The 17,340-nt window shown below is 40.0% G+C and overlaps 1 protein-coding gene across 3 annotated transcripts in view; it reads right to left on the minus strand.

The window, feature by feature from the left end:
• cdin1 (CDAN1 interacting nuclease 1) overlaps positions 1-17,340 on the minus strand; it is a 123,998-nt gene that overhangs the window by 60,180 nt on the left and 46,478 nt on the right. For all 3 annotated transcript variants that reach the window (XM_073927531.1, XM_073927532.1, NM_001076722.1), the window contains 5 exon segments: positions 10,934-11,013; positions 9,688-9,737; positions 5,499-5,566; positions 1,585-1,650; positions 1,043-1,148 (listed from right to left, as the gene is read on the minus strand). In XM_073927531.1, coding sequence (XP_073783632.1) covers positions 1,043-1,148; positions 1,585-1,650; positions 5,499-5,566; positions 9,688-9,737; positions 10,934-11,013 — 370 coding nt within the window.

Here is a 17,340-nt window from a genome sequence, read left to right on the forward strand (position 1 = left end):
TAAAAGTATGGGGACACATCCACATAATGCCTACATGTGTGTATATATACACTGTAAAAAAAAATCTAATTTTACAGAAAATATCCTTAAATTTTTAACAGTAATTTTTTGTCATTTCACATTATATTCAAAACTTAGTAAAATGACAACAAATTTCTCTAAATTAACCGTTTGACTTTCATTTTAGGTACTTTATTATTAAAGACAAATTACTGACATTTGTGTTTTTTATACAGGGAAATTACAGTATTATTTATACAGTATTTTTTCTGTTATTTTAAATTATATTCAAAAGTTTGTGAAAATGACAAACATTATCTGTAAATTAACGGCTTGACTGTTATTTTATGTACTATATAATTAATGACAAATTACAGCAATGTGTCTGACATATTATTCACAATGTTTTTTCCTGTTTTTTAAGTACATTTAAAATTACGTAAATTAAAGTAATAAATTGTAATTACTTGCTCTGTAAAAAAAAAAAAACGTAAAAAAAATGGCATGTTATTAAAGGTGTTTAATCGTAATGATTTAGGGAAAATTCTTTTAAATAACATTGTTTTCTCTTGAACTTTTGAACTTTTCAGTCACTTTATTGATGATGTTTGATCATAATAATCTAGGAGAAGTCTGTATAATAACAGTGTTTCTTTATAAAACTCTTTGTGTATACCTTTATTGAACGGATTTGATCGTAATCTAGGAAAAGTCTGTAAAATAACAGTGTTTTTCTGTAAACATTTTAATGAAAATATCTGTAGATTTATTATTTTTTGCACTTTATTTCAACAAAGACATTTTACCGTAATTTTATGGTTTTTGTTTGGCAGCCAAAGCTGCCAGTCATTTGACCTTTTTTTTTACGATTTTTTTTCTTACAGTGTATATATATCTGTGACTGTTTAAAATGAACAACAATGACTAATTACAAGAACAATCATAATCCAGCTCTCGATCTTTCTTTATTGGTGAACTGCTTCAGTTGTGTGTGTGTGTGTGTGTGTGTGTGTGTGTGTTTGTGTGTGTGTGCGCGTCTGACCTGTTGCAGTAGCTCCAGAACTGCTCGTTCAGGTATGTGTTGTGACTGTGATCGTCTCCAAATGAAGCTTTACTCTCGATCCAGTGAACGATGTGGCCATCAACAGCTGAACAACACAACAACACACACTTTAACACTTTACACAACACAACATGCACAGCATCCTTTAAAGCTCATGTGAAGTGCTTTAAAATGTGCATGTTTGACTGATGTTTGGCATAATCTCAACTGAAACATGAAGGGTGGGCGGGGCATAGACTAGCTCCTCCCATTTTAAAAATCAGCCAATAGCGTTTCACTTCTCACAGCTCTGCCGGCAGAGCACCCAGAGGAAACCAACATAGGGAGAACATGCAAACTCCACACGGAAACCCCAACTGACCCAGCGTGAACTCGAACCACTGACCTGTGAGGCCACAGTGCTGACCACTAGGACCTCATGTCGCCCAAATGAAGTCATTTAATTATTTATAGGTCTTTATGGTTAGTGTCACCAAGCAGCAGGTAAACACAGAGACGGTGATGAGAGAAGCAGAACTCACCGATCGGCACCTCCAGGATGATGTCCGGGGTTTTGTCGTATCCTTTGACCCGCAGCTGATTCTCATCTGTGCCAAAACACATTCAGAAGGATTGTTGGGGTGATCAGTTCTGTTTGAGCTCAGTCCTCCAGCATACACTGCAAATATGCTTTTCTCACTTACTGTAGAGTTGTTGTTGTTGTTTTTAGCCCAAAACTCTGAAATTGAGAAGCATTTTCTAGTGCAAAATAATAACTTGTTTATAAAAAGTGAGTTTTTCCTTAAAATAAGCTAAATAATCTGCCAATGGGCTGAGTCAAATAATCTTATGTTATTAATCTTAATGTTATTTTTCTGATTTAGATGAAATTTACTTTAAAGCTTGAACCAAAGTTCATTTTGGGTAAAACTCAAATACTGAGCTATAGCAAGTCATTATTTAAAGTTGTTTCAAAGTACCATTTCTGCATTAGTGCATAGTGCAGTGATGTACAGGAAGGCTTCAGGCCATTTGTGCTGAAGTGTGGATTAAATGTGCTCATGGTGACACTACAGCTTTAAAAACAGCCGCAGACTTGACCTCGGTGAAGTGAACAGAGGAAAGACTGAAGCCTCTTCATCAGTGTAATGTTTGCTGGCGCTGCACATGCTGTGTGTGTGTGTGTGTGTGTGTGTGTGTGTGTGTGTGTGTTTCATCAGTGATATGTGTGACCTCAGCCATTGTCCTTGAGTCGTGGTCAAACAGCTGATTTCTCCATTAAATCACACTGGCTCTCTGAACACACTGTTGACATGGACTCGGCCTGAGGATCATCTCCACACATCACCTTTGATTACAATTAATGGTGTGTGTCAGCTGAAGCCCAGCTCATTTACAATCCATTTATCAGGCCGTGCAATGCTTTTTCACATGGACTTTTTGTTTCGTTTCTAGTCCAAATATCTACTATATACTTCTTATTTTACTTCAAAGTTGTAACATGCCATACCATTGTTTTTGCTTTGGACCTTGTTCCTTGAATTGAAGGGTTTAACAAAAAACTTCAATTAAATAAAGAATAAAGTAAAGAACAGCATTGTTTATTTGCAGTGTGGTGCCTCGTGAGCCCAAACGCCTGCAGTAGGGTCAGACGCCCTCATTCACACCTGAACCGCACGCCGCAGACCGGACAAACACTACTGTAGATGCATGAAATCTGCAGATGAGCAATGCACACTGGGAGGATCATCCAGATAGACTTCTGTCAGGACACGTCTTATTAATAATGCACTGCTGTACTTCTTCAACATCCTAACAAAATGTCAAAACCTCCAGTCATAAAAAAGTAATAAACTAAAAGACAGAAGGCAAACTGAGCTGAGGTGAGAAAGAAGAGCGATTACGCCAAAAAGGAAATCAAGTCTTGCCACAGAGTAACAGGCGAAAGTGTATATATATAAAAAGATTTAAGGTCAAACGTATTAGTTATGCGCATAAATATTTATTAAGCTTTTATTTATATGTTTTCATTTGTTTATATGAACATGCCAATCTAAACAAATAAAATAAAACAAAAAAATACACATGCACGCACACACACACACACACACGCACACGCACACACACACAAATGGACATTTAGATAAGTTAATGTAATGTACTGCAGATACACACAACAACATAGCTGATTTTTTTACACCAGTTATTAATCTACCACACCAGTACATCTGTCTCTAACCCATAACATTAAACCCGTGCACTTTACCGACCTTAAAACTTAACCATACCCATAAACCTGTAATGAACCTACCTATAAAGCTTACCCATACCATTAATCCCATCACCAAACCTTACACTTACACAAACCTTTAAACCATTCTCTAACCTTAGCAAAACAAAAACATAACCTTACCAATAAACCTGCCATTAACCCATCCTAAGACTTATCCATACTATCAAACCAATCCCTGACTCACCCTTATCCTGTCCCTTAATCTTAACTGACACTTAAACTTACCCATGCCAATAAACCCAGCCTTAATCCCAACTGACCCTTCAATTTACCCATACTATTAAACCAATCCATAACCACAACTGACCTTTAAACTTACCCACACCATTAAACCAGTCTCTAGCTGACTCTTAAACTTACCCATACCATTAAACCAGTCTCTAACTGACTCTTAAACTTACCCACACCATTAAACCAGTCTCTAACTGACTCTTAAACTTACCCATACCATTAAACCAGTCTCTAGCTGACTCTTGAACTTACCCACACCATTAAACCAGTCTCTAGCTGACTCTTAAACTTACCCATACCATTAAACCAGTCTCTAACTGACTCTTAAACTTACCCACACCATTAAACCAGTCTCTAACTGACTCTTAAACTTACCCATACCATTAAACCAGTCTCTAGCTGACTCTTAAACTTACCCACACCATTAAACCAGTCTCTAGCTGACTCTTAAACTTACCCATACCATTAAACCAGTCTCTAGCTGACTCTTAAACTTACCCATACCATTAAACCAGTCTCTAGCTGACTCTTAAACTTACCCATACCATTAAACCAGTCTCTAGCTGACTCTTAAACTTACCCACACCATTAAACCAGTCTCTAACTGACTCTTAAACTTACCCACACCATTAAACCAGTCTCTAACTGACTCTTAAACTTACCCATACCATTAAACCAGTCTCTAGCTGACTCTTGAACTTACCCACACCATTAAACCAGTCTCTAGCTGACTCTTAAACTTACCCATACCATTAAACCAGTCTCTAACTGACTCTTAAACTTACCCACACCATTAAACCAGTCTCTAACTGACTCTTAAACTTACCCATACCATTAAACCAGTCTCTAGCTGACTCTTAAACTTACCCACACCATTAAACCAGTCTCTAGCTGACTCTTAAACTTACCCATACCATTAAACCAGTCTCTAACTGACTCTTAAACTTACCCACACCATTAAACCAGTCTCTAACTGACTCTTAAACTTACCCATACCATTAAACCAGTCTCTAGCTGACTCTTGAACTTACCCACACCATTAAACCAGTCTCTAGCTGACTCTTAAACTTACCCATACCATTAAACCAGTCTCTAGCTGACTCTTAAACTTACCCATACCATTAATCCAGTCTCTAGCTGACTCTTAAACTTACCCATACCATTAAACCAGTCTCTAGCTGACTCTTAAACTTACCCATACCATTAATCCAGTCTCTAGCTGACTCTTAAACTTACCCATACCATTAATCCAGTCTTTAGCTGACTCTTAAACTTACCCATACCATTAAACCAGTCTTTAGCTGACTCTTAAACTTACCCATACCATTAAACCAGTCTCTAGCTGACTCTTAAACTTACCCATACCATTAATCCAGTCTTTAGCTGACTCTTAAACTTACCCACACCATTAAACCAGTCTTTAGCTGACTCTTAAACTTACCCATACCATTAATCCAGTCTTTAGCTGACTCTTAAACTTACCCATACCATTAATCCAGTCTCTAGCTGACTCTTAAACTTACCCATACCATTAATCCAGTCTTTAGCTGACTCTTAAACTTACCCATACCATTAAACCAGTCTTTAACTGACTCCTTAACTTACAGTCTCCATACCATTAAACTATTCTCTAACCCATAAACATAACTGATGCTTTAACTTACACGTACTAGTGAATCTGTCCCTAGCCTTACCAAAAAAACAACAATCAACCAACAAACAAACAAACAAACAAACAAACAAACAAACGGGCATATGTGGATTGAATTGTAATCTATATTAAACTCAACAGAAGCTAGTTAGTTTGAGACTGCAGCTTGTGTCATTATTAACTTGATCAATATAGAGATCCATATGTATGGCCTGTCTCGCAGCTGTGGAAAGGGTCAAATGATGTAATGTCCTGTGTTGAAGCAGCAGCAGGAGACTTACCTAAAAACGACAGGTTTCTCTCTCTGAGTTTGTCTCTCAGAGTGTCTTCATGTTCCAGACCGATGGCACTGGGGGAATGTGGTTAAGGACAAACGTCACAAATCTGCTCATTTATGTCAGTCACAAACTCTCGCGTTCACTGCTCTCGCTTCTCGGGGGAACTGAGGTGCAAATTAAAAGTGGGATGGTCAACTTTCCCAAGTCCACTTCTAAATGCTCCCTGCCAGGAGACACCCGGACAGCTGAGAAAGGTTGCTATGGCAACAGCAAAAGAATGAGCTTGTAGTAATATCAGAATGAGTGTAGTTGAGTGTTTGCAGGGGTGTTGTTAGGTGGTAGTTAGAGCTCTGAGTGTTTGCGGTGTTGTTGTTAGGTTGTAGGTAGAGCTCTGAGTGTTTGCAGGGGTGTTGTTAGGTGGTAGTTAGAGCTCTGAGTGTTTGTAGAGGTGTTGTTTGGGGGTAGTTAGAGCTCTGAGTGTTTGTAGGGGTGTTGTTTGGGGGTAGTTAGAGCTCTGAATGTTTGTAGCGATGTTGTTAGGTGGTAGTTAGAGCTCTGAGTGTTTGTGGTGTTGTTCGGTGGTAGTTAGAGCTCTGAGTGTTTGTGGTGTTGTTCGGTGGTAGTTAGAGCTCTGAGTGTTTGTAGGGGTGTTGTTTGGGGGTAGTTAGAGCTCTGAATGTTTGTAGCGATGTTGTTAGGTGGTAGTTAGAGCTCTGAGTGTTTGTAGGGGTGTTGTTTGGAGTAGTTAGAGCTCTGGGTGTTTGTAGGGGTGTTGTTAGGTGGTAGTTAGAGCTCTTGAGTGTTTGTGGTGTTGTTAGGTGGTAGTTAGAGCTCTGAGTGTTTGTGGTGTTGTTCGGTGGTAGTTAGAGCTCTGAGTATTTGCGGTGTTGTTGTTAGGTGGTAGTTAGAGCTCTGAGTGTTTGCGGTGTTGTTGTTAGGTGGTAGTTAGAGCTCTGAGTGTTTGTAGGGGTGTTGTTAGGTGGTAGTTAGAGCTCTGAGTGTTTGCGGTGTTGTTGTTAGGTGGTAGTTAGAGCTCTGAGTGTTTGTAGGGGTGTTGTTCGGTGGTAGTTAGAGCTCTGAGTGTTTGTAGGGGTGTTGTTAGGTGGTAGTTAGAGCTCTGAGTGTTTGCGGTGTTGTTGTTAGGTGGTAGTTAGAGCTCTGAGTGTTTGTAGGGGTGTTGTTAGGTGGTAGTTAGAGCTCTGAGTGTTTGCGGTGTTGTTGTTAGGTGGTAGTTAGAGCTCTGAGTGTTTGTAGGGGTGTTGTTCGGTGGTAGTTAGAGCTCTGAGTGTTTGTAGGGGTGTTGTTAGGTTGTACTTAGAGTTCTGAGTGTTTGTGGTGTTGTTGTTAGGTGGTAGTTAGAGCTCTGAGTGTTTGTAGGGGTGTTGTTAGGTGGTAGTTAGAGCTCTGAGTGTTTGTGGTGTTGTTGTTAGGTTGTAGGTAGAGCTCTGAGTGTTTGTAGGGGTGTTGTTAGGTGGTAGTTAGAGCTCTGAGTGTTTACGGTGTTGTTGTTAGGTGGTAGTTAGAGCTCTGAGTGTTTGTGGTGTTGTTGTTCGGTGGTAGTTAGAGCTCTGAGTGTTTGTGGTGTTGTTGTTCGGTGGTAGTTAGAGCTCTGAGTGTTTGTAGGGGTGTTGTTAGGTGGTAGTTAGAGCTCTGAGTGTTTGCGGTGTTGTTGTTAGGTTGTAGTTAGAGCTCTGAGTGTTTGTGGTGTTGTTGTTAGGTGGTAGTTAGAGCTCTGAGTGTTTGCAAGGGTGTTGTTAGGTGGTAGTTAGAGCTCTGAGTGTTTGTATGGGTGTTGTTCGGTGGTAGTTAGAGCTCTGAGTGTTTGTAGGGGTGTTGTTAGGTTGTACTTAGAGTTCTGAGTGTTTGTGGTGTTGTTGTTAGGTGGTAGTTAGAGCTCTGAGTGTTTGTAGGGGTGTTGTTAGGTGGTAGAGCTCTGAGTGTTTGCGGTGTTGTTGTTAGGTGGTAGTTAGAGCTCTGAGTGTTTGTAGGGGTGTTGTTCGGTGGTAGTTAGAGCTCTGAGTGTTTGTGGTGTTGTTGTTAGGTTGTAGGTAGAGCTCTGAGTGTTTGTGGTGTTGTTGTTAGGTTGTACTTAGAGCTCTGAGTGTTTGTGGTGTTGTTGTTAGGTTGTAGTTAGAGCTCTGAGTGTTTGTAGGGTTGTTGTTAGGTTGTAGTTAGAGCTCTGAGTGTTTGTAGGGGTGTTGTTAGGTGGTAGTTAGAGCTCTGAGTGTTTGTAGAGGTGTTGTTTGGGGGTAGTTAGAGCTCTGAGTGTTTGTGGTGTTGTTCGGTGGTAGTTAGAGCTCTGAGTGTTTGTGGTGTTGTTGTTAGGTTGTAGGTAGAGCTCTGAGTGTTTGTAGGGGTGTTGTTAGGTGGTAGTTAGAGCTCTGAGTGTTTGTAGGGGTGTTGTTAGGTGGTAGTTAGAGCTCTGAGTGTTTACGGTGTTGTTGTTAGGTGGTAGTTAGAGCTCTGAGTGTTTGTGGTGTTGTTGTTCGGTGGTAGTTAGAGCTCTGAGTGTTTGTGGTGTTGTTTTTCGGTGGTAGTTAGAGCTCTGAGTGTTTGTAGGGGTGTTGTTAGGTGGTAGTTAGAGATCTGAGTGTTTGCGGTGTTGTTGTTAGGTTGTAGTTAGAGCTCTGAGTGTTTGTGGTGTTGTTGTTCGGTGGTAGTTAGAGCTCTGAGTGTTTGCGGTGTTGTTGTTAGGTGGTAGTTAGAGCTCTGAGTGTTTGCAAGGGTGTTGTTAGGTGGTAGTTAGAGCTCTGAGTGTTTGAGGTGTTGTTGTTCGGTGGTAGTTAGAGCTCTGAGTGTTTGTAGGGGTGTTGTTTGGGGGTAGTTAGAGCTCTGAGTGTTTGTAGGGGTGTTGTTTGGGGGTAGTTAGAGCTCTGAGTGCTTGCAGTGTTGTTGTTAGGTGGTAGTTAGAGCTCTCAGTGTTTGTAGGGGTGTTTTTAGGTTGTAGTTAGAGCTCTGAGTGTTTGCGGTGTTGTTGTTAGGTGGTAGTTAGAGCTCTGAGTGTTTGCAAGGGTGTTGTTAGGTGGTAGGTAGAGCTCTGAGTGTTTGTAGGGGTGTTGGTAGGTGGTAGTTAGAGCTCTGAGTGTTTGTAGGGGTGTTGTTAGGTTGTAGTTAGAGCTCTGAGTGTTTGTAGGGGTGTTGTTAGGTTGTAGTTAGAGCTCTGAGTGTTTGTAGGGGTGTTGTTAGGTTGTAGTTAGAGCTCTGAGTGTTTGCGGTGTTGTTGTTAGGTGGTAGTTAGAGCTCTGAGTGTTTGTAGTGGTGTTGTTTGGGGGTAGTTAGAGCTCTCAGTGTTTGTGGTGTTGTTGTTAGGTGGTAGGTAGAGCTCTCAGTGTTTGTGGTGTTGTTGTTAGGTGGTAGTTTGACCATTTCCATCAAGTACAACAGTATAACAGCATACAAAACACATGCAGCCAAATCATCACAATGATACGATGAGCGTGTGTGTCAGAAACGCATATTGTAGACTGTTTTTGTGTCTTGATGGGCGTCTGTGGATGATGTGTCAGTCACGGGGCGTTTCTGTGGGCGATATGATGAACCCGGACAGATGCAGAGAGTAAATGAATGCTGACGCGTGAAAAGAGATGGAGAGAGAGGGTGGAGGGATGGGGATGAGTGACCACAGACAGAGAAACACCGTGACCCTTCACCCAACACACACACACACACACAGATGAGTCTGAGACACACACACACACACAAACAAACAAAGATGAGTCTGAGACACACACACACACACACACAAGATCAAAAAATTCAGTGTGTCTGTGTGTAAAAATCTAACAAAAAACATTGGATAATATCTGATATAAGCATTTCACAAAACAATGACATCACATCAAATATCAATCGCCCTCAGTGTTTAAACATATATTTTTTAAAACACGACAACAATTTAGAGTTTAAATCTTTTAAAATATAATTGTGTGCATTTGAGGAAAAATCACACACAATCACAGGCGCGCACACACAAACACACACACACACACACACACACAAACGAACAAACACAGACAGTGAGGGCTTCTAGCTGTGAAACACTGTATGATGCAGACTGTGAACAAAGAGGTGCACATTCACACACATACACACACACACACACACACACACACACACATTTATGTCAGGTGAATCTCAGCCCTGCGAATGGCTCCTCGTCAATTTCGGGCTTAAAGTTTTATGGGAAGGATACTGTTTGATGCAGTCGACCAGCGGTCCATAACAGCAGTCATTTACTGTGCACTGAAAAGAGGGAAAAATATTACAGTCAGGAGGACACAAGCCCCTCGCCATCCATTATAAACACCCATCATGCACTGGTGCGCCAGCACACATCACCTACACGCCTATTATTCAGACTGAACAACATCTCTGAGCACTAATTAAAGAGGTTAGCAGATTACAACTTTAACTGTACAGATCTGTGTGTGTTGACTCGGATTTGTGAATTATTGTTTTTTTTCTCAAAAGTAACGTTATTATTAATAAGCTGCTGACCTGTGATTTTACTCACTGTAAAAAAATCCAAATTATATTTTTTCTTCTTTTTTTATGATTTGTTAAACTGAGTCAACCTTTTTAAAAAAGACACTGATTAATAAAAAAAAAAAAATAAAATAAAAAATTAAGTTCTTTTATCATTAATCATAGTTAAATATTTGGTGACACAGATGTATTTTTTTATAAATAAAATTAAATACAATTTTATTAAATACAATTTTGAAGTTAATCCTTTATCACTGATCATAATATAATTTTAATAAACATAATTAAATAAAGTTCCTTTATGATTAATCATAATTAAATACGTGACAATACAGATGTTTTTTATAAATAAAATTAAATTAAAATTTAAAAAAAAATTTCTTTATGATTATTCCTTAATAAATATTTAGAAATACATATGTATTTTTTTAATAGAAAAAAATAAAATAAAATAGTTCTTTTATGAATATTCCTTATTATTTACAATATATATATATATATATATATATATATATATATATATATATATATATATATATATATATATATATATATATTAAATAATATATAAATATATTCCTTATTAAGTATTTGAATATATATATATATATATATATATATATATATATATATATATATATATATATACATTATTTCACTCATCCTCATGTCATTTCTTTCTTTTGTGTAGTAAAAATTAAACATTCAATGATTTTGCAAACCAAACTATTTTAATGACAATAGACTTTTGTTTAATTAATTAATTTCATAACGCAGTGATCCATTCTTCTGTAATTTTTCCGAAATGGCACTGTTATGAATGTAGTTTAAGGCGTTTGGTCCAACCCTGACTCCACTAGGCTGTAAAAACAGCAACATAAACATTCTGCTAAACATCTCCTGCTGAGGAATGAATCAAATAGAGAAATAAAGCATGTGTGTGTTGATCATACCTGCTCGATGTGTTTGGCTAACACCAGATCTGGAATTAAATACGGCTCACGCAGCATGTTGTTGAGGACTTGTCTGGAAGCTGCGGACGGAGACAGAAAATAATCCTGACTGACTTCTTGGACTCACCACCACTTTATATTTGGACAGAATTAGACATGCCACCTCTGGGAACTCTGCAAAATGTGATAAAATGTGGGATCCAGTCTTATTTATCCTAACAAGCGCAACACAAATGCTAAAAATGTTTTATTTATGAAGATTTGTACAGTTTTTATTAGTTTTTCATTTTATAGGTCATATACACACTCACCGGCCATTTTATTAGGTACACCTGTCCAACTGCCCATGAATGCAAATGTCTAATCAGCCAATCACATGGCAGCAGCTCAATGCATTTAGACATGTAGACATGGTCAAGACGATGGTTGTTGCTGCCAGACGGGCTGCTCTGAGTATTTCAGAAACTGCTGATCTACTGGGATTTTCACGCACAACCATGACTAGGGTTTACAGAGAACGCTCCGACAAAGAGGAAATATCCAGTGAGCGGCAGTTCTGTGGGCGCAAATGCCTTGATGATGAGGCCAGAGGTCAGAGGAGAATGGCCAGACTGGTTCCAGCTGATAGAAAGGCAACAGTAACTCAAATAAGCACTCGTTACAACCGAGCTCTGCAGAAGAGCATCTCTGAACACACAACACGGCCAACCTTGAGGCGGATGGGCTACAGCAGCAGAAGAGCACACCGGGTGCCGCTCCTGTCAGCTAAGAACAGGAAACTGAGGCTACAATTCACACAGACTCACCAAAACTGGACAATAGAAGATTGGAGAAACGTTGCTGCTCTGATGAGTCTCCATTTCTGCTGACACATTCGGATGCTCGGCTCAGACAACATGAAAGCATGGATCATCCTGCCTTGTATCAGCGGTTCAGGCTGGTGGTGGTGGTGTAATGGTGTGGGGGAGATTTTCTTTGGGTCCATTAGTACCAATTGAGCATCAACGCCACAGCCTACCTGAGTATTGCTGCTGACCATGTCCATCCCTTTATGAGCACAGTGTCTCCATCTTCTGATGGCTGATGGCAAAAGGGGTCCAACCCGGCACTAGTCAGGTGTACCTAATAAAGTGGCCGGTGAGTGTGTCACCATTATCCCTTGTTTGATGCTCTATTTGACTTTTTTTAATAAGATTATTTTGCTTGTTTTAATGAAAAACTCACCCTAATTTGACTCAATATTTCTGAACACAGGACATGTTTTTGTTCGTCTAGTAAATGCTTCATGATTTAAGAATCTTTAGATATTTGGACTAGACACAAGACAAAAGCGAAGTATTGCTTGGTTTTTATCTTGAAAACTAAAAGAATCATTATTTTGCAGTGAATCCGCTATGAATCTCCAGCAGGTTTGCGTGTGGATGAATATTCTGCATTATTAACTCCATCCGTGCTGTGCTAACATTTTAAATCATCTCACAAGCCCTTGGATTGATTCTCTATTACTGCAACACACAATCACACTCATATTTAATGGATTGAATCATTGTGTGTCGTTCTAATGATATATCCATACGCCAAACACCGGCCATGATGCAGAATGGGAAATGCGAGGCCGTGTTCAGCTCAAATATACAGTGATGTTGAATACATGATCGATCGTCTCTTTAGGGGTCGATAATCCTGTTGCACTTATTCCTTCAAGTCAATCTGGAGCATAACTACAAGAAACACAACTACATTGCTTTGGTTAATAATAACTCAATACATTTACAGTTGAAGTTACTGACTGTTTGTCTCCATCTAGTGTCTGAATAATGTGCAGGTTAGTGTATACTCCATCAGCTGTTTCTGACTGTTTGTCTCCATCTAGTGTCTGAATAATGCGCAGGTTAGTGTATACTCCATCAGCTGTTCCTGACTGTTTGTCTCCATCTAGTGTCTGAATAATGTGCAGGTTAGTGTATACTCCATCAGCTGTTTCTGTCTCCATCTAGTGTCTGAATAATGCGCAGGTTAGTGTATACTCCATCAGCTGTTTCTGTCTGTCTCCATCTAGTGTCTGAATAATGCGCAGGTTAGTGTATACTCCATCAGCTGTTTCTGACTGTCTCCATCTAGTGTCTGAATAATGTGCAGGTTAGTGTATACTCCATCAGCTGTTTCTGACTGTCTCCATCTAGTGTCTGAATAATGCGCAGGTTAGTGTATACTCCATCAGCTGTTTCTGACTGTTTGTCTCCATCTAGTGTCTGAATAATGTGCAGGTTAGTGTATACTCCATCAGCTGTTTCTGACTGTCTCCATCTAGTGTCTGAATAATGCGCAGGTTAGTGTATACTCCATCAGCTGTTTCTGACTGTTTGTCTCCATCTAGTGTCTGAATAATGTGCAGGTTAGTGTATACTCCATCAGCTGTTTCTGACTGTCTCCATCTAGTGTCTGAATAATGTGCAGGTTAGTGTATACTCCATCAGCTGTTTCTGACTGTCTCCATCTAGTGTCTGAATAATGCGCAGGTTAGTGTATACTCCATCAGCTGTTTCTGTCTCCATCTAGTGTCTGAATAATGCGCAGGTTAGTGTATACTCCATCAGCTGTTTCTGTCTCCATCTAGTGTCTGAATAATGTGCAGGTTAGTGTATACTCCATCAGCTGTTTCTGTCTCCATCTAGTGTCTGAATAATGCACAGGTTACTGTATACTCCATCAGCTGTTTCTGACTGTCTCCATCTAGTGTCTGAATAATGCGCAGGTTAGTGTATACTCCATCAGCTGTTTCTGACTGTTTGTCTCCATCTAGTGTCTGAATAATGTGCAGGTTAGTGTATACTCCATCAGCTGTTTCTGTCTCCATCTAGTGTCTGAATAATGTGCAGGTTAGTGTATACTCCATCAGCTGTTTCTGACTGTCTCCATCTAGTGTCTGAATAATGCGCAGGTTAGTGTATACTCCATCAGCTGTTTCTGACTGTTTGTCTCCATCTAGTGTCTGAATAATGTGCAGGTTAGTGTATACTCCATCAGCTGTTTCTGTCTCCATCTAGTGTCTGAATAATGCGCAGGTTAGTGTATACTCCATCAGCTGTTTCTGACTGTCTCCATCTAGTGTCTAAATAATGCGCAGGTTAGTGTATACTCCATCAGCTGTTTCTGACTGTCTCCATCTAGTGTCTGAATAATGCGCAGGTTAGTGTATACTCCATCAGCTGTTTCTGACTGTTTGTCTCCATCTAGTGTCTGAATAATGTGCAGGTTAGTGTATACTCCATCAGCTGTTTCTGTCTCCATCTAGTGTCTGAATAATGTGCAGGTTAGTGTATACTCCATCAGCTGTTTCTGACTGTTTGTCTCCATCTAGTGTCTGAATAATGCGCAGGTTAGTGTATACTCCATCAGCTGTTTCTGACTGTTTGTCTCCATCTAGTGTCTGAATAATGTGCAGGTTAGTGTATACTCCATCAGCTGTTTCTGTCTCCATCTAGTGTCTGAATAATGCGCAGGTTAGTGTATACTCCATCAGCTGTTTCTGTCTCCATCTAGTGTCTGAATAATGTGCAGGTTAGTGTATACTCCATCAGCTGTTTCTGTTTGTCTCCATCTAGTGTCTGAATAATGTGCAGGTTAGTGTATACTCCATCAGCTGTTTCTGTTTGTCTCCATCTAGTGTCTGAATACTGTGCAGGTTAGTGTATACTCCATCAGCTGTTTCTGTCTCCATCTAGTGTCTGAATAATGTGCAGGTTAGTGTATACTCCATCAGCTGTTTCTGTTTGTCTCCATCTAGTGTCTGAATAATGTGCAGGTTAGTGTATACTCCATCAGCTGTTTCTGTCTCCATCTAGTGTCTGAATAATGCGCAGGTTAGTGTATACTACATCAGCTGTTTCTGTCTCCATCTAGTGTCTGAATAATGTGCAGGTTAGTGTATACTCCATCAGCTGTTTCTGTTTGTCTCCATCTAGTGTCTGAATAATGCGCAGGTTAGTGTATACTCCATCAGCTGTTTCTGTTTGTCTCAATCTAGTGTCTGAATAATGCGCAGGTTAGTGTATACTCCATCAGCTGTTTCTGTCTCCATCTAGTGTCTGAATAATGTGCAGGTTAGTGTATACTCCATCAGCTGTTTCTGTCTCCATCTAGTGTCTGAATAATGTGCAGGTTAGTGTATACTCCATCAGCTGTTTCTGTTTGTCTCCATCTAGTGTCTGAATAATGTGCAGGTTAGTGTATACTCCATCAGCTGTTTCTGACTGTCTCCATCTAGTGTCTGAATAATGCGCAGGTTAGTGTATACTCCATCAGCTGTTTCTAACTGTTTGTCTCCATCTTGTGTCTGAATAATGCGCAGGTTAGTGTATACTCCATCAGCTGTTTCTGTTTGTCTCAATCTAGTGTCTGAATAATGCGCAGGTTAGTGTATACTCCATCAGCTGTTTCTGTCTCCATCTAGTGTCTGAATAATGCGCAGGTTAGTGTATATTCCATCAGCTGTTTCTGTCTCCATCTAGTGTCTGAATAATGTGCAGGTTAGTGTATACTCCATCAGCTGTTTCTGACTGTCTCCATCTAGTGTCTGAATAATGTGCAGGTTAGTGTATACTCCATCAGCTGTTTCTGTCTCCATCTAGTGTCTGAATAATGTGCAGGTTAGTGTATACTCCATCAGCTGTTTCTGACTGTTTGTCTCCATCTAGTGTCTGAATAATGCACAGGTTAGTGTATACTCCATCAGCTGTTTCTGACTGTTTGTCTCCATCTTGTGTCTGAATAATGCGCAGGTTAGTGTATACTCCATCAGCTGTTTCTGACTGTTTGTCTCCATCTTGTGTCTGAATGATGTGCAGGTTAGTGTATACTCCATCAGCTGTTTCTGACTGTCTCCATCTAGTGTCTGAATAATGCGCAGGTTAGTGTATACTCCATCAGCTGTTTCTGTCTCCATCTAGTGTCTGAATAATGTGCAGGTTAGTGTATACTCCATCAGCTGTTTCTGTCTCCATCTAGTGTCTGAATAATGCGCAGGTTAGTGTATACTCCATCAGCTGTTTCTGTTTGTCTCCATCTAGTGTCTGAATAATGCGCAGGTTAGTGTATACTCCATCAGCTGTTTCTGTCTCCATCTAGTGTCTGAATAATGTGCAGGTTAGTGTATACTCCATCAGCTGTTTCTGACTGTCTCCATCTAGTGTCTGAATAATGTGCAGGTTAGTGTGTACTCCATCAGCTGTTTCTGTCTCCATCTAGTGTCTGAATAATGTGCAGGTTAGTGTATACTCCATCAGCTGTTTCTGACTGTTTGTCTCCATCTAGTGTCTGAATAATGCACAGGTTAGTGTATACTCCATCAGCTGTTTCTGACTGTTTGTCTCCATCTTGTGTCTGAATAATGTGCAGGTTAGTGTATACTCCATCAGCTGTTTCTGTTTGTCTCAAACTAGTGTCTGAATAATGCGCAGGTTAGTGTATACTCCATCAGCTGTTTCTGTTTGTCTCCATCTAGTGTCTGAATAATGTGCAGGTTAGTGTATACTCCATCAGCTGTTTCTGACTGTCTCCATCTAGTGTCTGAATAATGTGCAGGTTAGTGTATACTCCATCAGCTGTTTCTGTCTCCATCTAGTGTCTGAATAATGTGCAGGTTAGTGTATACTCCATCAGCTGTTTCTGACTGTCTGTCTCCATCTAGTGTCTGAATAATGCGCAGGTTAGTGTATACTCCATCAGCTGTTTCTGACTGTCTGTCTCCATCTAGTGTCTGAATAATGTGCAGGTTAGTGTATACTCCATCAGCTGTTTCTGTCTCCATCTAGTGTCTGAATAATGTGCAGGTTAGTGTATACTCCATCAGCTGTTTCTGACTGTTTGTCTCCATCTAGTGTCTGAATAATGTGCAGGTTAGTGTATACTCCATCAGCTGTTTCTGACTGTCTCCATCTAGTGTCTGAATAATGTGCAGGTTAGTGTATACTCCATCAGCTGTTTAATTAAAGATTTGACTCTTTATAAAAAGCACAGGATCAGATGCAAAATGAAGTCTTATTAATAGTATTGTGCATGACTGAGATGTGGTTTTTGCTCAATAGTGTCTTCAGCACTACAGACGTTTCTATGATATTGAGTACAGGGCAGGATGTGTTTGCACCTTGAGCTGTCGTGACGTTACACTTCTTATTACACACTCCTGTCTTCAGCGCACACACACACACACACACACACACAGGTCTCTCTACACAGCACACAAATGCTAGCTGCTCTTTCTGGTTCTGAAGGAGGACGAGAAGAAGCGAGAGAACAAAGCGGCGTCAGCACTCCTCTGCACCGGCGGCGCCTTGTTTTTCAGCTCATTTTTCTCCAAGATTGCTACCTTCACACGCAGATCCATACGGCGCTCGGCTCGGCGATGA

Source organism: Danio rerio, chromosome 17 (assembly GCF_049306965.1).
Source record: "Danio rerio strain Tuebingen ecotype United States chromosome 17, GRCz12tu, whole genome shotgun sequence".
In the NCBI taxonomy this organism is placed as follows: Eukaryota; Metazoa; Chordata; class Actinopteri; order Cypriniformes; family Danionidae; genus Danio; species Danio rerio.